The sequence below is a fragment of the Carassius carassius genome, chromosome 44, assembly GCF_963082965.1.
Source record: "Carassius carassius chromosome 44, fCarCar2.1, whole genome shotgun sequence".
In the NCBI taxonomy this organism is placed as follows: Eukaryota; Metazoa; Chordata; class Actinopteri; order Cypriniformes; family Cyprinidae; genus Carassius; species Carassius carassius.
The window spans coordinates 8,820,330-8,836,808 of record NC_081798.1 but is presented as its reverse complement, the minus strand read 5'-3'; the positions used below and the strand labels follow the sequence as shown (position 1 = coordinate 8,836,808).

General features: G+C 33.7%; 1 protein-coding gene across 1 annotated transcript; it reads left to right on the top strand.

The window, feature by feature from the left end:
* The first annotated feature begins 3,456 nt into the window (after window positions 1-3,456).
* LOC132126171 (acidic mammalian chitinase-like) lies at window positions 3,457-6,543 on the top strand. The gene is made up of 11 exons (XM_059537287.1): window positions 3,457-3,545; window positions 3,635-3,661; window positions 3,789-3,993; window positions 4,125-4,181; window positions 4,264-4,429; window positions 4,660-4,784; window positions 4,894-5,017; window positions 5,112-5,294; window positions 5,383-5,499; window positions 5,589-5,721; window positions 6,128-6,543. Exons 1-11 carry the CDS (start codon window positions 3,521-3,523, stop codon window positions 6,379-6,381), a joined length of 1,416 nt encoding a protein of 471 aa, XP_059393270.1. The 5' UTR covers window positions 3,457-3,520; the 3' UTR covers window positions 6,382-6,543.
* Window positions 6,544-16,479: the final 9,936 nt, after the last annotated feature.

Genomic DNA, 16,479 nt, shown 5'->3' with positions numbered 1-16,479 from the left:
CCATAACACATGATCCTTCAGAAATCATACTAATATGCTGAGTTGCTGCTCAAGAAACATTTCTTTTTGTTTTCATGCTGAAAGCAGTTTTTGCTGCTTAATATTTTGTGGAAACCTTTATATACCATACACAAAGTTTGGGATATTAGTATAAAAAAGAAAGAAAGAAAAGAAAAAGAAATTAATATTCTTATTCAGCAAGGATGCATTAAATAGATGAAATGTTACAGTAAAGACATAATGTCACAAAAGTTACTTCAAATGCAGTTTATTTTTCTTTCTATTCATTAAAGAATTCTTAAGTTGTTAGTCAGCAAAAACTTTTCCACGCTGATAAGAAGAATGATAGTAATTAAGTACCAGTAATAATTGAGTGCCAAATCAGCATATTAGAGTAATTTGTGAAGGATCGTTGTGAAGTCACGTTGAAGACTGGAGTACTGGCTGATGATAATTCAACTTTGACATCAGAGGAATAAATTATAATTTAAAATATATAGCAATAAAAAAACTGTTCTTTCAGATAATATTAATATTTCACAACATTACTGTTTTACTGTATCTGTAATCAAACAAATGAAGCCTTGGTGAGCACAAAAGACTTTCAAAAACATAAAATCCTCGGTATTCCAAACATTTGTCCAGAATAGAATTCTGAAGCTTCCTTCATGGTTACATTTTAATAAAGCATGTACTGCCTTTTCAAACAAAACGCTTAAAAGTAATCACAGACTGATATTACAGTTCTGCAATGGCATTACAGAGACTAACAAAGCATCACGGAGCATTACTGGTCATAGTGCAACAGACCTGAGAGTGAATTGTCGAACTTGATAATGCAATATAAGATTCCTATCTAGAGATAAGATACGATTTTGTAAGATAGGATAAGAAACCCAAATCAAGTTATGATTTGCTTATTTAATAGGCCTATACATTTCTGAAAATCCTTATTTTAGATATCGCATCTTAAATTAGATTAGATTAGATTAGATTCAACTTTATTTTCATTGCACATGTAAGGTACAGAGCAACAAAATTTAGTTTGCATCTATCCAGAAGGTCAATAAGCAAGTACAGAATATACAAGGTCATATGTTACAAATGTACAATAAATATACAAATAAGGCAGTATATGGACATCATTTACAGATTTTAAATACTATCAGCATGATATACAGATGGATTATGAAAAATTTTATGTATATTAATATTTCAATGTGCAAACTGAAAATATTTCAGTGTGCAAACGGATTACTCAGTATTCTGGATGAACAGACAGTAGAGCAAGTAATAACAAGTTAACTGTTTTTTGCTTGTTTGTAAATAGATGTAGTGATGAGGAGGGGTGAGGAGTCTGTGTGTGGTGTGTGTGTGTGGGGGGCAGAGTTATTAAGAAATTAAGACCTAAGATAAGAAACTTTCTGTAAAACGCCCCCAGAGGCTCTCAGGCCCCAGGGGGCTAAAAAAAATATTTATAGCACTCTTTACTTAATACCAACTGATCAAATGAAATAAAGATAGTTACACAATCTATGTATGACTAGCTTTATGAAACAGTAAATTTCACACATAGTAAAGCATTCTTATAAACTTGAAAAATAATTGAGGAAAGAAGTGCCATCATTAAACTTCATATTATGTACACCACCCATCTACATACAGTATTTTCACTTAGTGTCTACCATCAACACCAAGAAATACAATATACAGTAAACTGAGTATCCTTCTCAAGAATATAAGGTCTTGTTGGTTTGCTTGCCAGATTAACTTGAAGATTAAAGTTATAAAAATAAAAATGAGCTGTTCTGACAGTTGTGATAATGTTACGCAAGCATATTAGGGACCTAGATTTTTTTATTCTTATATTACAGCTGAGCTGATAAACTACCTGCAGATATCTGGGACACTTGGCACGCGATTAAATCTTTTTTTTTTTTTTTTTGGAAATTTATTTGTGGTGTACACAAATAGATTCATAAAGAATATGCAGTTTATTATTGAAGCTACACATTTATAGTTAGTTATGCATTTAAGTCTTTTTTATTTATTTATTGAAATAAACTTAATTAGTAAACCATTTTCAAAGTCTCTTATATGCTCACCTGGGCAGCGTTTATTTAATCAAAAATATAAAACAGTTATATTGTGAAATATTAGTTTTCATTTAAAAAATGACTGTTTTCTGTTTTAATATATTTTAAAATAGAATTTATTCCTGTGATGGAAAAGCTGTTTTTTCAGATGCTATAACTCCAGTCCTCCGCGGGTTATTTCATGAATAGAATGTTGAAAAGAACAATATTTTATTTACATTTTTATAAATGTCCTAAGTGTCGCTTTTGCAGCATATTTTTATTGTCTTTGGTAATGTGATTTCTTCCTTTTCACACTGATATCATCACATGGCATGTACCAGTGATAAGATATGAGCAATACAACACTGATGTTCTCTTTTAACATCTCCGCATTTTAGTTCTTATATTCTCTTTATTTATATATTTGATTTAATGATCAGATTGTACACAGTTTTATACATTCCGGAAATGATGGCAAAATGAAGACAAATGTGACATTGCTAAGGTTTATTGATAAGTGCAGTTTAACCATCTGTTTGATTTTGGTTTCTAAAACAGTGGGGGAATATTATGGTGATCCTGAAGCGATAAGTTTGAAGGCACCATAGCACTTTATAATGTGGTTCTGATAGCGCAACAAAGTTATATAAGAAAATTATCTTTGTAAAGATAAATTACTTACATAAGCCTCTTTAAAGAATATTGACCCCATAAATGTTTGGTTTCCTGAAAACTGTATCTAAACCTTTAATTCAGATATCAAATTCAGCTATTTTTGATTAGTTACGATAACTTTTAATAGAAATAGAAATAGGAATAGGATTACTATTAATATAAATAATTATGCTTAGCAATAGTCTCACAGTAAAACAAAGATACAGACAACTTTATACTTTTACTACAAGTCTCAGAGGACCAGATATTTTAATTTATATTTATCGTACATTGTCATTTCCTCTTGCACATATTACATGATAATTCTTTTATAATTACGTTTTTCAAATATAAATGCATAACTGAGGTCAGCTGAATATTTTTTTTATATGTATAAGTTAATATATATATTTTTATATATCAGTGTAACAAACATATTGGCACGTTGCACAGATTTTATTGTAGCAGGCCTAATTTTTCATCTTATCTATGATTTTAGCTTCATGCAATTTGTGCTGAGGCCAAAAGGTATATTTACAATTCAGTCCATAGTTTAGAAGAGATACCATATCTAATACCATCATAATAAATCATCCCAGATGGCTTTGACAACCCCCAGTTGCTATAAAAACCATGGGTTCCTGAAGATCCTTTGTACATTTTTCGAGCTTGAGGTACCCTAGGTATGTGCGATCATAATACATCTTAAAATCTTTATTTCTGCTATTAGTATATATGTAATTAAAAAACCCTCTTCTTTTATTCTTACAGGGCAATTAGAAATAAACATGGGAAAGCTTACGCTCATTGCAGGTAATGTGTATAAATAATAAGTGAAATACTAATGTGTTTTATTCATTCTTTTATGTTTGTCATTTACATGATATTATTGCATATTCTAGGTTTGGGCTTGGTGCTCTGCCATGTTGGTGAGTCTTTGAGTATCTACTGCATCATATAATAATATTACATTCAATGTAACGAATTACTATTAACTTATATGTTTAAATAAGAAAGATGTCTTGTCTAAGAGCTTCTTTGTGTATCCATATCCAGCCTTCTCCATGGAAATGGGCTGCTACTTCACCAACTGGTCCCAGTACAGACCTGGAATTGGAAAATATACTCCTGCAAATGTTGACCCTTTCCTTTGTACACACCTTTTGTATGCTTTTGCCATGATCAACCATGCCAACGAGCTTGTCACCTATGAATGGAACGATGAGACTCTTTACAAGGCCTTCAATGAACTCAAGAACATGTGTGTATTGGTTACTACATAAACATAAACACTTCAGATGCTCAGTTTCTCAAATCATTTATGATGTTATGTCATACATGTTAACTAAATTAATATCACAAAATCCTAAAATATCTCCATTATCCTCACAGAAATCCCAGTCTTAAAACTCTCTTGGCTGTTGGTGGATGGAACTTTGGTTCAGCACAGTACGTATTCTGAAAAAAATATTGAAGTTTAGATTTATGTTGTCGAAAGAAATGCAAAAACATCGAAGACTGTCCATTCCAGGTTCTCCATCATGGTGTCCAATGCTGCAAACCGTCAGAAGTTCATTCAGTCCTCCATCAAGTTCCTGAGAACTTATGGATTTGACGGTATGGACCTGGACTGGGAATACCCTGGAGCAAGAGGAAGTCCACCTGAAGACAAACAAAGATTCACACAGCTGTTGAAGGTGGGTCTGATTCTAATACAGTTCCTTTTTAAGCAAATATTGTGGAGCAAATTCCCTATTCAATCTCATTTTATGTCAAGTTTATTATCCTTGATATATAGTGCTTTATATAATAACTTATACAATAGTTTATAGATTTTGGTTCAGTTCAGCGAAGACAGTAGTGTTGTTATTCAGCTAAAGTAATTTCACTGTTTATGATTTTAACTGTATTATGTTTTTCTTTATAGGAAACTATTGAGGCCTATGAGGCTGAGAGCAAAGCTACTGGCAGACCCAGACTGATGCTGACTGCTGCTGTAGCTGCTGGCAAAGGGACCATTGATGATGGATACGAGATTGCAGAGGTTGCCAAGTAAGTATGACGACACTGAATCATAACATTTACAAAATGGCAGAGCAATGAGGTGAAAATAAGCCACCAAGGCCTCTCTTGATTGGTGTATTTTCTTTTTTTTCCCTAGGTACTTGGACTTCATCAATGTGATGACTTATGACTTCCATGGAACTTGGGAAAGATTCACAGGACACAACAGTCCCCTGTACCAAGGCTCAAAGGATGAGGGAGACCTGGTCTACTTTAATACTGTGAGAACTGATTTACTGTAACATCATTTATCATGATGTATTCAAACCTCCCAAAGGAATCATTTTTAAAATGACTACTATCTTGCTCATTCAGGACTTTGCTATGCGCTATTGGAGGGACAACGGCACCCCTGTGGAGAAACTCAGAATGGGTTTTGCAACATACGGTCGCACTTTCCGTCTGACATCTTCAGATACTGCCGTTGGAGCCCCAGCTAGTGGACCTGCTTCAGCTGGAAGCTACACTCGCGAGGCTGGATTCTGGTCTTACTATGAGGTGGGAGCTTTAGAAAAGTCCTTTTGTCCAAAATGGAAAGTAAAATGAATGGCATACATTAAACAATTCTGTCTAAATATTTGTATAGATCTGTGGATTCCTAGAGGGAACACCACTCCAGTGGATTGAGGATCAGAAGGTGCCCTATGCCACTAAGAATGGTGAATGGGTTGGATTTGATACAAAGGAGAGCTTTGAAACTAAGGTACTTTTGAGATTTGAGTATTGATTTACTGGAGTTGGTTTGAATGTCAGTATTTGTCAGCAACTGACTATACTCCTTTCAATTTACAGGTACATTATCTGAAAGACAAGAAATTTGGAGGAGCCTTCGTCTGGGCGCTTGATCTGGATGACTTTGCTGGACAGTTCTGTAATCAGGGGAACCATCCTCTCATGGTCCATCTGCGCAATCTTCTGGATATCGGTAAGTCTTTCCTAATTACTAGGTGGCGCTGTTCACCTTAAGCTGCTCAGGTAGTTTGTGGTAAGTTTCAAAATGGCAGACAAGTAGGCCTATTATGACTGACTTTGGTAAAATTTTCAACACTATACTGTGAGTCAAGGAATCTTTATAGACCAAGCTTAATGTTTGGAAAGTTATAAGCATTGTTTATATTTTTTGGACCAGTAGGTGTAAGTGCCAGTTTGTAAAATTTAAATTAAATTTAGTTACAATTATAGCGTTACATTTTATAATCAAAAGAAAAGCTAAAAAGCTTCCTAGCTAATGCTAAAATGTTTTTAATTTTATCAGAATTGCCACCTCTCCCTCCTTACCACCACCATCAAACCCACCCTAAAACTAATGCTTATTAAAATGCTTTTTCCAGAAATACCTCCTCAGATTTCAACCACCACCCGCAAACCTGGCCCAATCACATCTACCACCACCACTACCACCACCACCACCACTCATGCTCCAGGACCAGGATTCTGTAATGGAAAGCCAGATGGACTCTATCCTCACCCTGAAGACCCCAACAAATATTATAACTGTGCAGGAGGCCACACTTACATAGATAAGTGTGGTCCAGGCACTGTGTTTGATGACAGCTGTAAGTGCTGTGGCTGGCCCAAACACTAAGGGATCACTAATGTGAAAAGAGTGAATGAAACAGGACACTGCAAATTTTTTAAGAACCCAAGAAGAATCAGAACTAAACATGTTTGACTACAACTATTTCACATAAGTGTGGACTGAACATAATTAATGTGCTTTTTTTCCATTTGAATGTATTTTGAAAGTGGATAATGCATGTTTATTATTATTTTTAACTCCCCTGTAAATCTATTCATGTGATTGCTTGTTAGTACAACTGCTATGCATCATTTATAAAAAAAAAAATTAAAAAAAGAAATGTACAGAACTTTACAAGATTTAAAAAAAACTCATCCTCATGTTAATAAACAACATGCAGCCATCATTAAAATTGTTCTGGTTACGTTTGATTACATCGTCTTGCATTTGATAAAAAAATTCATGATGTGATCAATAACAAAAATATCTGTGATATGCTAGATGTTTTATCATCAGTTATATTACATAAATATTTATTTTAATAAAAAAAAAAAACAGAACAATACATTTCAAGCAAAACTGCAAGAAATATTTAGTCATTATAACTGACTCACTGACGATTTTTATATTAGAGAATTAAAATGACAAATCTTGGTTAATTTATGACTGTTCATAACACCAATGATCTCTAAGTTTCTTTTCTTTTCTGTTGAATATTTGTATTTATAACCTACTGGCAGGTAGTTTGGTAAGATTAATAATGCATGATTAGATTGCCACAGAAGTAAGTTCATGTTTGAAGTCAAGTAAATTAAGTGAAATCACAAACTAAAAATAGAATGCATGAGATATCGATGCCTATATACCTTTCTGGACCTTGAACGTGTCAGATGTGTTGTTGTCTATGCAAAGTCAGAAAGCTCTCGGAAATCATCAAAAATATTGTTAATACTTTACAATAACGTTCATTAATAAATCATTAAAGGAATACCTTGGTAGTCTATGGAACAGTCACAAGCCTCCTGGTTTTCATTCAAAATATCTTGAATTGTGTTCCGAAGTTAAACTAAGCTTTCACGGGTTTGGAACGAGTGGAGTATGACTTTAACAAACATTATATAATGTTTAACTAATCATTACTTAATAAATATTCACATATCTAGAAACATGAGATAATGTGCTTATGTTAACTAATGAACTTTTTAAACATCACTAAATGATTACCAGATCATTATTTCATGTAAATCGAAATGCTTCCAAATGTCATTAAACTTTCAAATCATATGATCATGCATTAAAAAAAAACAAAAAAAAAAAACACAGCAACAACTTCAAATGATTTTGACGGATTTACAAATGGTTTGGTTTCTTAAAACTGTGTATATTTGTAAAGGGGAATCTTGTACCTCTTTTTATTGCAAATAAATGTCACTTTTATAATAGTTTAAAAATAGAGACTTTTGAGTAATTATTCCATATTTTGTGTAGTCATTCTGTATCAGAACCCCAGACATACAATTCAATGTAACCCTTTTATTGTCAGTATGCATTTTGGGTAACCATAAGTCCTATGGGGAGTTTCCATAGGGCATTTTACGAAATGCATGAGCATACCTTTGCAAATAAATGGTCTAAAGTACTCTTATTTCATTCTATATTGATCTGCTTTTGCACACCGCTTCACAAGACCTGGTGCTTGGGCTCAGTTTTGTTTCAAAACAGTCATATCACTTATATCATATCAAGTGACCTAGAGGCTGAAATGTGGTCAGTTGAGATGTTGGTATTCCGGCAGAAAGTAAAAAACCATATGCTAGCCTCTTTAACTCTGTGCCAGTACTTCACACAATTATTTTGATTGTTTCCTAAGAAACTACAGGGTCTCAGCCTTCTAAAGAGGTCAGGCATTTGATGGTAGGCAAAAATATCTGGGAACAGTGATCTCTGAAGTAGGCACAGTGCAATGTCGAGGGGAAAAGCCTAGTAAATGCCATGTAATAATTCAAATTATTTTATTATAATAGTAATATTCATATTATAAAAGTGATTTGTTATGAAAATGTTATTTTCATATGGTAGTCCATGGTTATAATTATTCATAAGTATGCAGTGTCATAAGTACATCTCTGATGTTTTTAACAAACCAAACAGTTTGAAAATCGGTAGAAAATTGAGCAAATTATGGTTATTTAAAAAGTAAATGCACCATTAAAACCCAATGTTACAAGTGAACAAGCTGACTGTCACAAGATGGCCGCCAGGTGCGGACGTGGACCTCCATTGGCCAGCAGTGCGGACGAGACATCTAGCCTTTATTATGTATATCTATGGTTAGCACGGCTAAAATGTGTTGAAATTTGATTTCAAAACGACACACTTGCACACCTTTACAAATGACTGAATTTAGCATGCAAAATTATGCCAAGCAGTGGCAAATGTGACCGCACTTTTAAACTCTGTATTTCACTCTGTTTTTAAAAAAAACGAAAATAAAAGAAATGGTGCTAGCAATGCTCTTTATTTATTATGTGTAAAGCAGTGGTAGATTATTTAAAAGTTTGCTGAAACTAGTGCTTTGGAGCCACTGGTGCAGAACAGGTAGCTTACAATCTAGATTTACTAACATTTTATCAAATAAGTGATCACAGGAAATGAACCAATCAGAAGATGAACCATTTTCAGGTAAGCACTGCAGTAAAACTTGTGATCTTTTATTAGGCAGAAGACTCTCTACCATTGCAGTCCCACATGACCAGGAAGGTACCTAATATCAATGCACAGGTGGGTTAACTTCTGTAGGAAGGAGAAAGATAATCACATAATAGTTTCTTGCATGTGTCTTAGTGTGTTTTTGTCTCAAACAGCTACCCCTTCGCTTCAGACAAGCTGAAGGCTAAATCCTCAACTGGAGTCTTTCTGTCTATGGATCTCATCATTTTTGGACAGAAAGTCTTAATATAGTGTTGAAACCCGGGATCTCCACTTAAGCACTGAGTGCATTTGTGTTTGTGGACACGTATACAGACCAGGGAACATTCTGATATTGTCGGTCAAGTACTCAGTCCAGTCTCCAGTCCTAACCCTAACCCTAACCCAGTCTGCGGAGAAGTTCATTTATTCCTAGAGGTGGACAAAAACATTGTGTTGGCTTTTAAAAGGCTATTTTAATAATGACTTTTACTCCTATGCTGTGGAAAAGATGGAAAAAGTGAAATGATTATGAAGGTGGGGTTATGCGTCATGTTACCTAATGAGATGAAAAGAACCTTTGTCCTGTGTTGTACATTTCCTTTTGACTGGTTAAAATTGTACATATATTCTGCAGTTCTATGAATGTAATTGTTGATATTTCATTATAATAATTATTTTGACAATAAGCTTGACAATAAGCTAAACAATCTACCTTGTGTTAAAATCATCAATACAACGAATGAGTAAAAATTTACACAAAAAAACACAAGAAAAACGTCCCAGGACTCATTAATGTGTTAAAGTTTAACACAGGAAGTGTCATGTTTAACACATCTTTTCTAAGAGTGTAGGCACTTCACAAACTATTCATGTTAATATATTCAAGCTTATAATCAGTCTGTAAAGGTCATATATTTTGTCTTTGTTTGTTGAGTTGACCTCTACTATTTGCACATCTTAATTCATTTATTAATAATTTGTTAATGTTTTAGCAGTACCCAATCTAACGTGGAAACTATTAATCCAGCCTGATCTCACAATCAAAACGTACATATTTAGACGTAAATTAAAACTGTCCAATACGTATGTGCCTTTACGTATTTACAGTGTCATTTACATATTATCTGGACGTAATTACAGGTTCGATACGTATCGAAATTTAACCTACCCATTTTATACAGAATGTTAAAAGAATAAAACATAATAAAACACAATTTTTGTAAAAATATAACATTAAAACGTTATTTTTGAGCCACTAACGTTAATCTTGCACCTACCCCTAAACCTACCCATAACCATTTCTAAAAACTACATAACGTTACTGTTATAAATAAACAAATAACAGACAAACAAACATAATGTTAATCATTTATTTTTTGCGAAAAAATATCAAAAGTGGTACCAAAAGTAGTTCAAATGATAATGAGTTCCAGTTGCAGTCCTCTCTGGAGGTAATAGTTTTTATAGGGTACAGAGCAGAATTTAATTTAATTTATTAATCCGTGAAATTATGAATCTGTCTTCTCTCCGTGAAGGCGCACTGGCGCAGTAGTGATGTGTCGTTCTTGAATTATTCGTTCATTTTGAACGAATCTTTAATGTGACTCGGGAAGAACGAGTCGTCTCGGGGAGTGATTCGTTCAGTCGTGCATGCGCATTATTCTATATAGGTTCTGTTCTAGTAGTAGTGATTCACCTGTCAGTCAATGCAGTCTTGAGCCGGAAATAGAATTGATTAGTTCATAGTTCGGGTCTATCGGGTTTTTGACTCGTTCCTTAATCACGTGACAGCCACATACGCTAAACCCAATTGCAGTCTGAGCCGGAAAGAGAATTGATTAGTTCATCTCATGAGTCTTCGGGTCGAGTCATTCCTTAATCACGTGACAGACCCATAGCCTACGCTAAAAACATAGACAGTAAAATAATGCAGTATTGAGCCGGAAAGAGAATTGATTAGTTCATCTTTTGGTTCTTCGGGTTGTTTGTTCTTTTGTCCCGTGATGTGACAACATTGGCTAGAGTAATTATTAAATCAGATTGTCTGTATAAACCATACTTTTGTAACATATGACACTCTATAAACATTAAAAAACACCGTGTACATACTTTTGAATTGTTGTTTATTGTTTATTTTTGTGCCAGAAAAGCTTTGTAACAAAGAGGACAACTATTCCAAAATAAATCAAAATAATAAAAAAGTAAATAATTAAAAATAAAATTAAACTTAAAAGATAATAAAGCCACAGGGTCTAATAACCTTAACAAATGAACTTTAAAAGTACAATATAAAAAAAGAAAAAAAAAAAGAAAAACTAAATATGGCACAACAAGCTTTGCTTTTTTTATATAATAATTTAAAATGAATACGTTTTAAAATAAATAACACTTTTGTGCCAAAATAAAAACTTTATATCAAAGAGGATAACTATTCCCCAAATAATTTTAAACCATTTAAATAAAAATAAATGAAAATTAAGAGATACTAAAGCTACGGAGCCTTATAACAATATCAAATTACCTTTAAAATCACAACAACAACAAAAATATTGCACAACAAGCTGGTCTTTTTCTAAATAAATAAAAATAAATAAGCTTTAAAATAAATAACACACTGTGGTTATATTTTTAGGACTTGCTTTAAGGCATGTCTGCATTTTTAAAAAAAACAAGCTCCCTGACCTTGGATGGGATGAGTCTGTTTCTTCTATCTGAAATAATCTGCCCAGTTTTAGAAAAAATTCTTTCATGTGGCACAGATGTGGCCACAATGCAAAGTCTTGTCTTTGTGACTTCAGAAAGGCTTTGGTATACTGGTGAACATCTCCTCCACCAGGCCAGAGGGTGTGATGTGTGGGGTAAGAGTGGCTCTGCAAGGTAGGCCTGCACCTTTATAGCATCTGAGGTCTTAGAAGAGGTAGCAGAAGGCCTCAAGCTTGCTACCCTCTCGTCAAAGTCTTCCCAAAACATGGCCCCTGCACTGGCAGTCACACCAGGATCTGAACTATCCTCCTCACTCTTAGCTGGGTTAAAACTGTTAAAGCTGAAGTTATCATAACCTTAATGTTTTAAACTAACATTAATAATTCAAATTCAAAATTTAATTTGCTTTTAATGTATATGTCATTATGTCCTTTTTTGAGCAATCTTCTTATACATATATTACACCAATATGTCAAGTCTGCCTAGGAAAAGCAATTATTATACCAGCAAACTCAAAATTGGAGTAAAAATGAACAAACTAGTCTATAAATACTTTTTATTGTAAGCTTGGATTATTATATTATTATATAGCCTAGTGTTTATTTACCAATAGACAGTCAAAAAGACAAATTAATCAATATTTTATTTATAACAGGGTTTTATTTATTTATAAAATAATAACAAACTACAGATCCTCAACAAACAGTAACAAAAACACAGTGACAGAAAATGTCAGAAATAGCGTATGGGGCTGTCACGTGATTAAGGAACGAGTCAAACTCGACACGAGACCCGAAAGACTCATGAGATGAACTAATCAATTCTCTTTCCGGCTCAAGACTGCGTTAGTTTTGCGTATGGGTCTGTCACGTGATTAAGGAATGACTTAAACCCGAGGACTTCTTGTCAGATAAGAGGTGAGGTGAGCTAATCACAGACTAAAGACCCAGGTAAAGAATGATTTTTTTTGTATCTTATAGCATTTTAGTTTTGTATTGTTTTTAGTGTGATCAACGTTTGCGTAAGTACTAGATGTGTTGGGGAAGTAACACGTAACATTTTCATTACATTTTGCTAAAATGAACGAAATGAACGAAATGACTCGAAAAAAGATTCGTTCATTTTGCTGAACGAGACTCAAAAGTCTGAGTCGGTAAAATGATCCGAACTTCCCATCACTAATTCGAATTTGAAAATAGCGTCAGTGCGCCACAGGAACGTTACTACATGGTTTACGGCACTAATTTTTGTGTATCTATGTGTTGCAGCATGCACAGAAATGTTATTTCCTATGAAGTAGATGAGTAAACTGCTTTCAATAAATTCAATAAAAACATTTATTGATATGACAATTAAATACAACAGATTTAAATCATTAAAGCCACGATTTTAATATTAATACATGGGAATTCATATAAATTCACACTTTACGTTAGATTATTTACGTTTTTTTAGCTGCTAACACGTAAGTATTTGTACGTTTTACTGCTATAAATACGTCTAAGTTGTACGTTTTTATGTGCATGAAAACGTACGTGTGGTAGAACCACATTAAACGTAAAAATACATACGTATTCTCATGAGATCACGTTGATTAATCAATTAAATTGCAAAGGTTTATAAGCATTTACTAATCATTAATACCTTTAAGAGTCATTTTCATGGCAAAAGTGTCCCAAATTACCAGAATGAACCTTAACCCTATTTTCACATCATTTTTAATCAATTGTTAATGTTTTTGCAGTGTTCATTATTTGTAAATGTTCATAAACATTTACCAAGGGTTTTTATTTATTTATTTATTTATTTATTTTTTGGCACTGGACTTTTAGCTATTTTACCAATGTTTGTGTAAATGGTGGTTAGCTAAATGCTTAGTAAAGACATATCAAACATTGTAATTTGGGTGCAAAACATGTTTTTATCATCTCAACACTTATATCTGTATACTATTGTGTATCATTACACAGAATATTCCTTGAGTTCTACATCATCAGGAGGAGGGAAAAAAACATTTTCAAGAAAATGCTTCATTTATCAAAACAATGCAATATAAACAGATTGGATTGTGTTCCCTTATAGTAATCAAATTGACTCCTGTGCAGTTGTTGACACCTTACCCAACCTTAAATCTACCCAAATTATTACGTAATGTTTAATACATTTATTAGTAAACATTAACAAACACATTATTTCACATTTCTAGATATGTGAATATATGGGAACTAATGATCCATATAGCATTTCATACTGTTTGTTATAAATTCATTAATGAAAGTTATTATAAAGTGTTACCAAAATATCTCCAAAAGACTGCTGATATGCTAAATATCATAAAGACTTTAAGTCATAAACCCACTTTCCTAAATGGGCCAAGTGGTATAGCTTAGTCTTACAAATTTGAAGTAATGAGCAACCTAGTGAGATTAATTTATTGCCTTTTACATCTTCAGTTTCTGTCCTGTTTATGTTGAAACATGCTATTTATCTGGTATCCAAGACCTTTGATTAAATACCTTGATAATGTGTTACTTTTATTGTCCATACATTCTCTACTGCCTTCCTTGTATCAGCCGATCCCCTAAAATACCCATTGTTCATTTATATTGAAGCCTGTATATATTATCGCTGAGTATGGATATTACAGCCATATGCACTTAACCTTCAAGTCCAAAAATGTACACTAGTACACAAGTTTTCATCATGAAGCAATTATTTAGTTAATTTTAATCTAAAGCAGAAAACTGTCATGAGTTAAGGTTTCTAACTAGTTTATTAGACATATTAGTGGAGTCTAAAAGATAGAAAATAACTGAACTATGTTGGCGTCCATATCAAAGTCATTTAATTACAATAAATTAATCCCCAAATGTATAGTTAGACTATTCTTTCTGAATTTTTTTTTTAACAACTGTTTTGTTTATTTTAATTTAGATTTCACAACGCATATAGTTTTAAAGCAGCTTCACACAAAAAGCATGTTTCAGTGTTATATTAATCGAGTATTCTCTTATCACGCAGTGATGCGTTGCTAGTTTCAAAGTCATGTCCTAATGGTATATAGTCAGTTATGAGATAATACAAGTTATATGGTTAGTAACGTCATGTAGCATATACATGTACATGGAAACAGAAAAACAAAAAGGGGAAAGGAGATGTGTAAATGGCTGCTTTCCAAAAAAAATTTTTTTACTAGACTTTGATGTCCTTAGTACCATTTCTTTACTATTTCTTACTAAATATATTGTATGTGTGCACGTCTGTCACCTGTCAGTGGGTAGGATATATTAGGCAACATTTTGTCCTCAAAGTTGATATGTTAGAATCAGGAAAAACAAGGGCCAATTTGTGATGACTAGATGACTGGATCAGAGCATCTCCAAAACTGCAGCTCTCATAGGGTGTTCCCATTCTGCAGTGGTCAGTATCTATCAAAAGTGGTACAAGTTAGGTACAGTGGTGAACTGGCGACAGGGTCAAGGGCAGCCAAGGCTCATTGGTGTATGTGGGGAGTGAAGGCTGGGTGGCCCATGTGGTCCGTTCCAACAGACGAGCTACTGTAGCTCAGATTGCTCAAGAAGTTAATGCTGGTTCTGATGGAAATGTGTCAGAATACAGTTTGTTGCATATGGGGCTGCATAGCCCCAGACCAATCAGGGTGCCCAAAAGTGCCAACAGTGGGCATGTGAGCATCAGAACTGGACCACAGAGCAATGAAAGAAGGTGGCCTGGTCTGATGAATCACGCTTTCTTTTACATCCTGTTCATGGCCGGGTGCATGTGCATTGCTTACCTGGGGAATACATGGCACCAGGATGCAATATGGGAAGGCAGTGTGATACGTTGAGCAATTTTCTGCTTGGAAACCTTGGGTCCTGCCATCCATGTGGATGTTACTTTGACACGTACCACCTATTTAAGCATTGTTGCAGACCGTGTACACCCTTTCATGTAAACAATATTCCCTGGTGTCTGTCGCCTCATTTAGCAGGATAATGCGCCCTGCCACAAAGCCAAAATGGTTCAGGAATGGTTTGAGGGGCACAACAATGAGTTTAAAATGTTGACTTGGCCTCCAAATTCCCCAGATCTCAATCCAATTCAGCGTCTGTGAGATGTGCTGAACAAGCAAATCCAATCCATGGAGGCCCCACCTCACAATTTAATTATAGATTAAATTATAGATTTTTCTTTTATGCCCAAAATCATTAGGATATTAAGTAAAGATCATGTTCCTACAATAAATATATCAAAACTTAATGTATGATTAGTAATATGCATTGCTAAGAACTTCAAAGGCAATTTTCTCAATATTTAGATTTTTTTGCTCCCTCAGATTCCAGATTTTTAAATAGTTGTATTTCGGCCAAATATTGTCCAATGCTAATAAACCATACATCAATGGAGAGCTTATTAATTCAGAAAAAATGACACTTAAGACTGATTTTGTGGTCCAAGGTCACATTTATGTATTTTTTATTTGCTGTTTAGCTGTTTCTTGAATGAGATTTTGAGATATGATGGTGAAGTGGTGTATTTGCATAAAAACAAAACAAAAAAAAAACACAGAAATCTCCCTTGATGACAAGTAAGTTTATTCATTTCTTCAAAAAAATGACAAAGAAACAGTGAGTCATTTAAAAATAGTAACTTACACTAACAAACTGCACGCAGATGGAATGGAGATTTAGACATAATATTTTCAGTTTATAAACATGAAAAAATGTATGTTCGGTGTCATTTGTGCGCTTTCACTATTTGCAGATGTTT

Coding starts and splice junctions, on each gene's coding strand:
- LOC132126171 (XM_059537287.1), top strand. CDS start 3,521: ATGGGAAAGCTTACGCTCATTGCAG. Junction 3,994..4,124: donor TTCAATGAACTCAAGAACAT/GTGTGTATTGGT, acceptor TTATCCTCACAG/AAATCCCAGTCTTAAAACTC. Junction 5,500..5,588: donor AGGAGAGCTTTGAAACTAAG/GTACTTTTGAGA, acceptor TTCAATTTACAG/GTACATTATCTGAAAGACAA.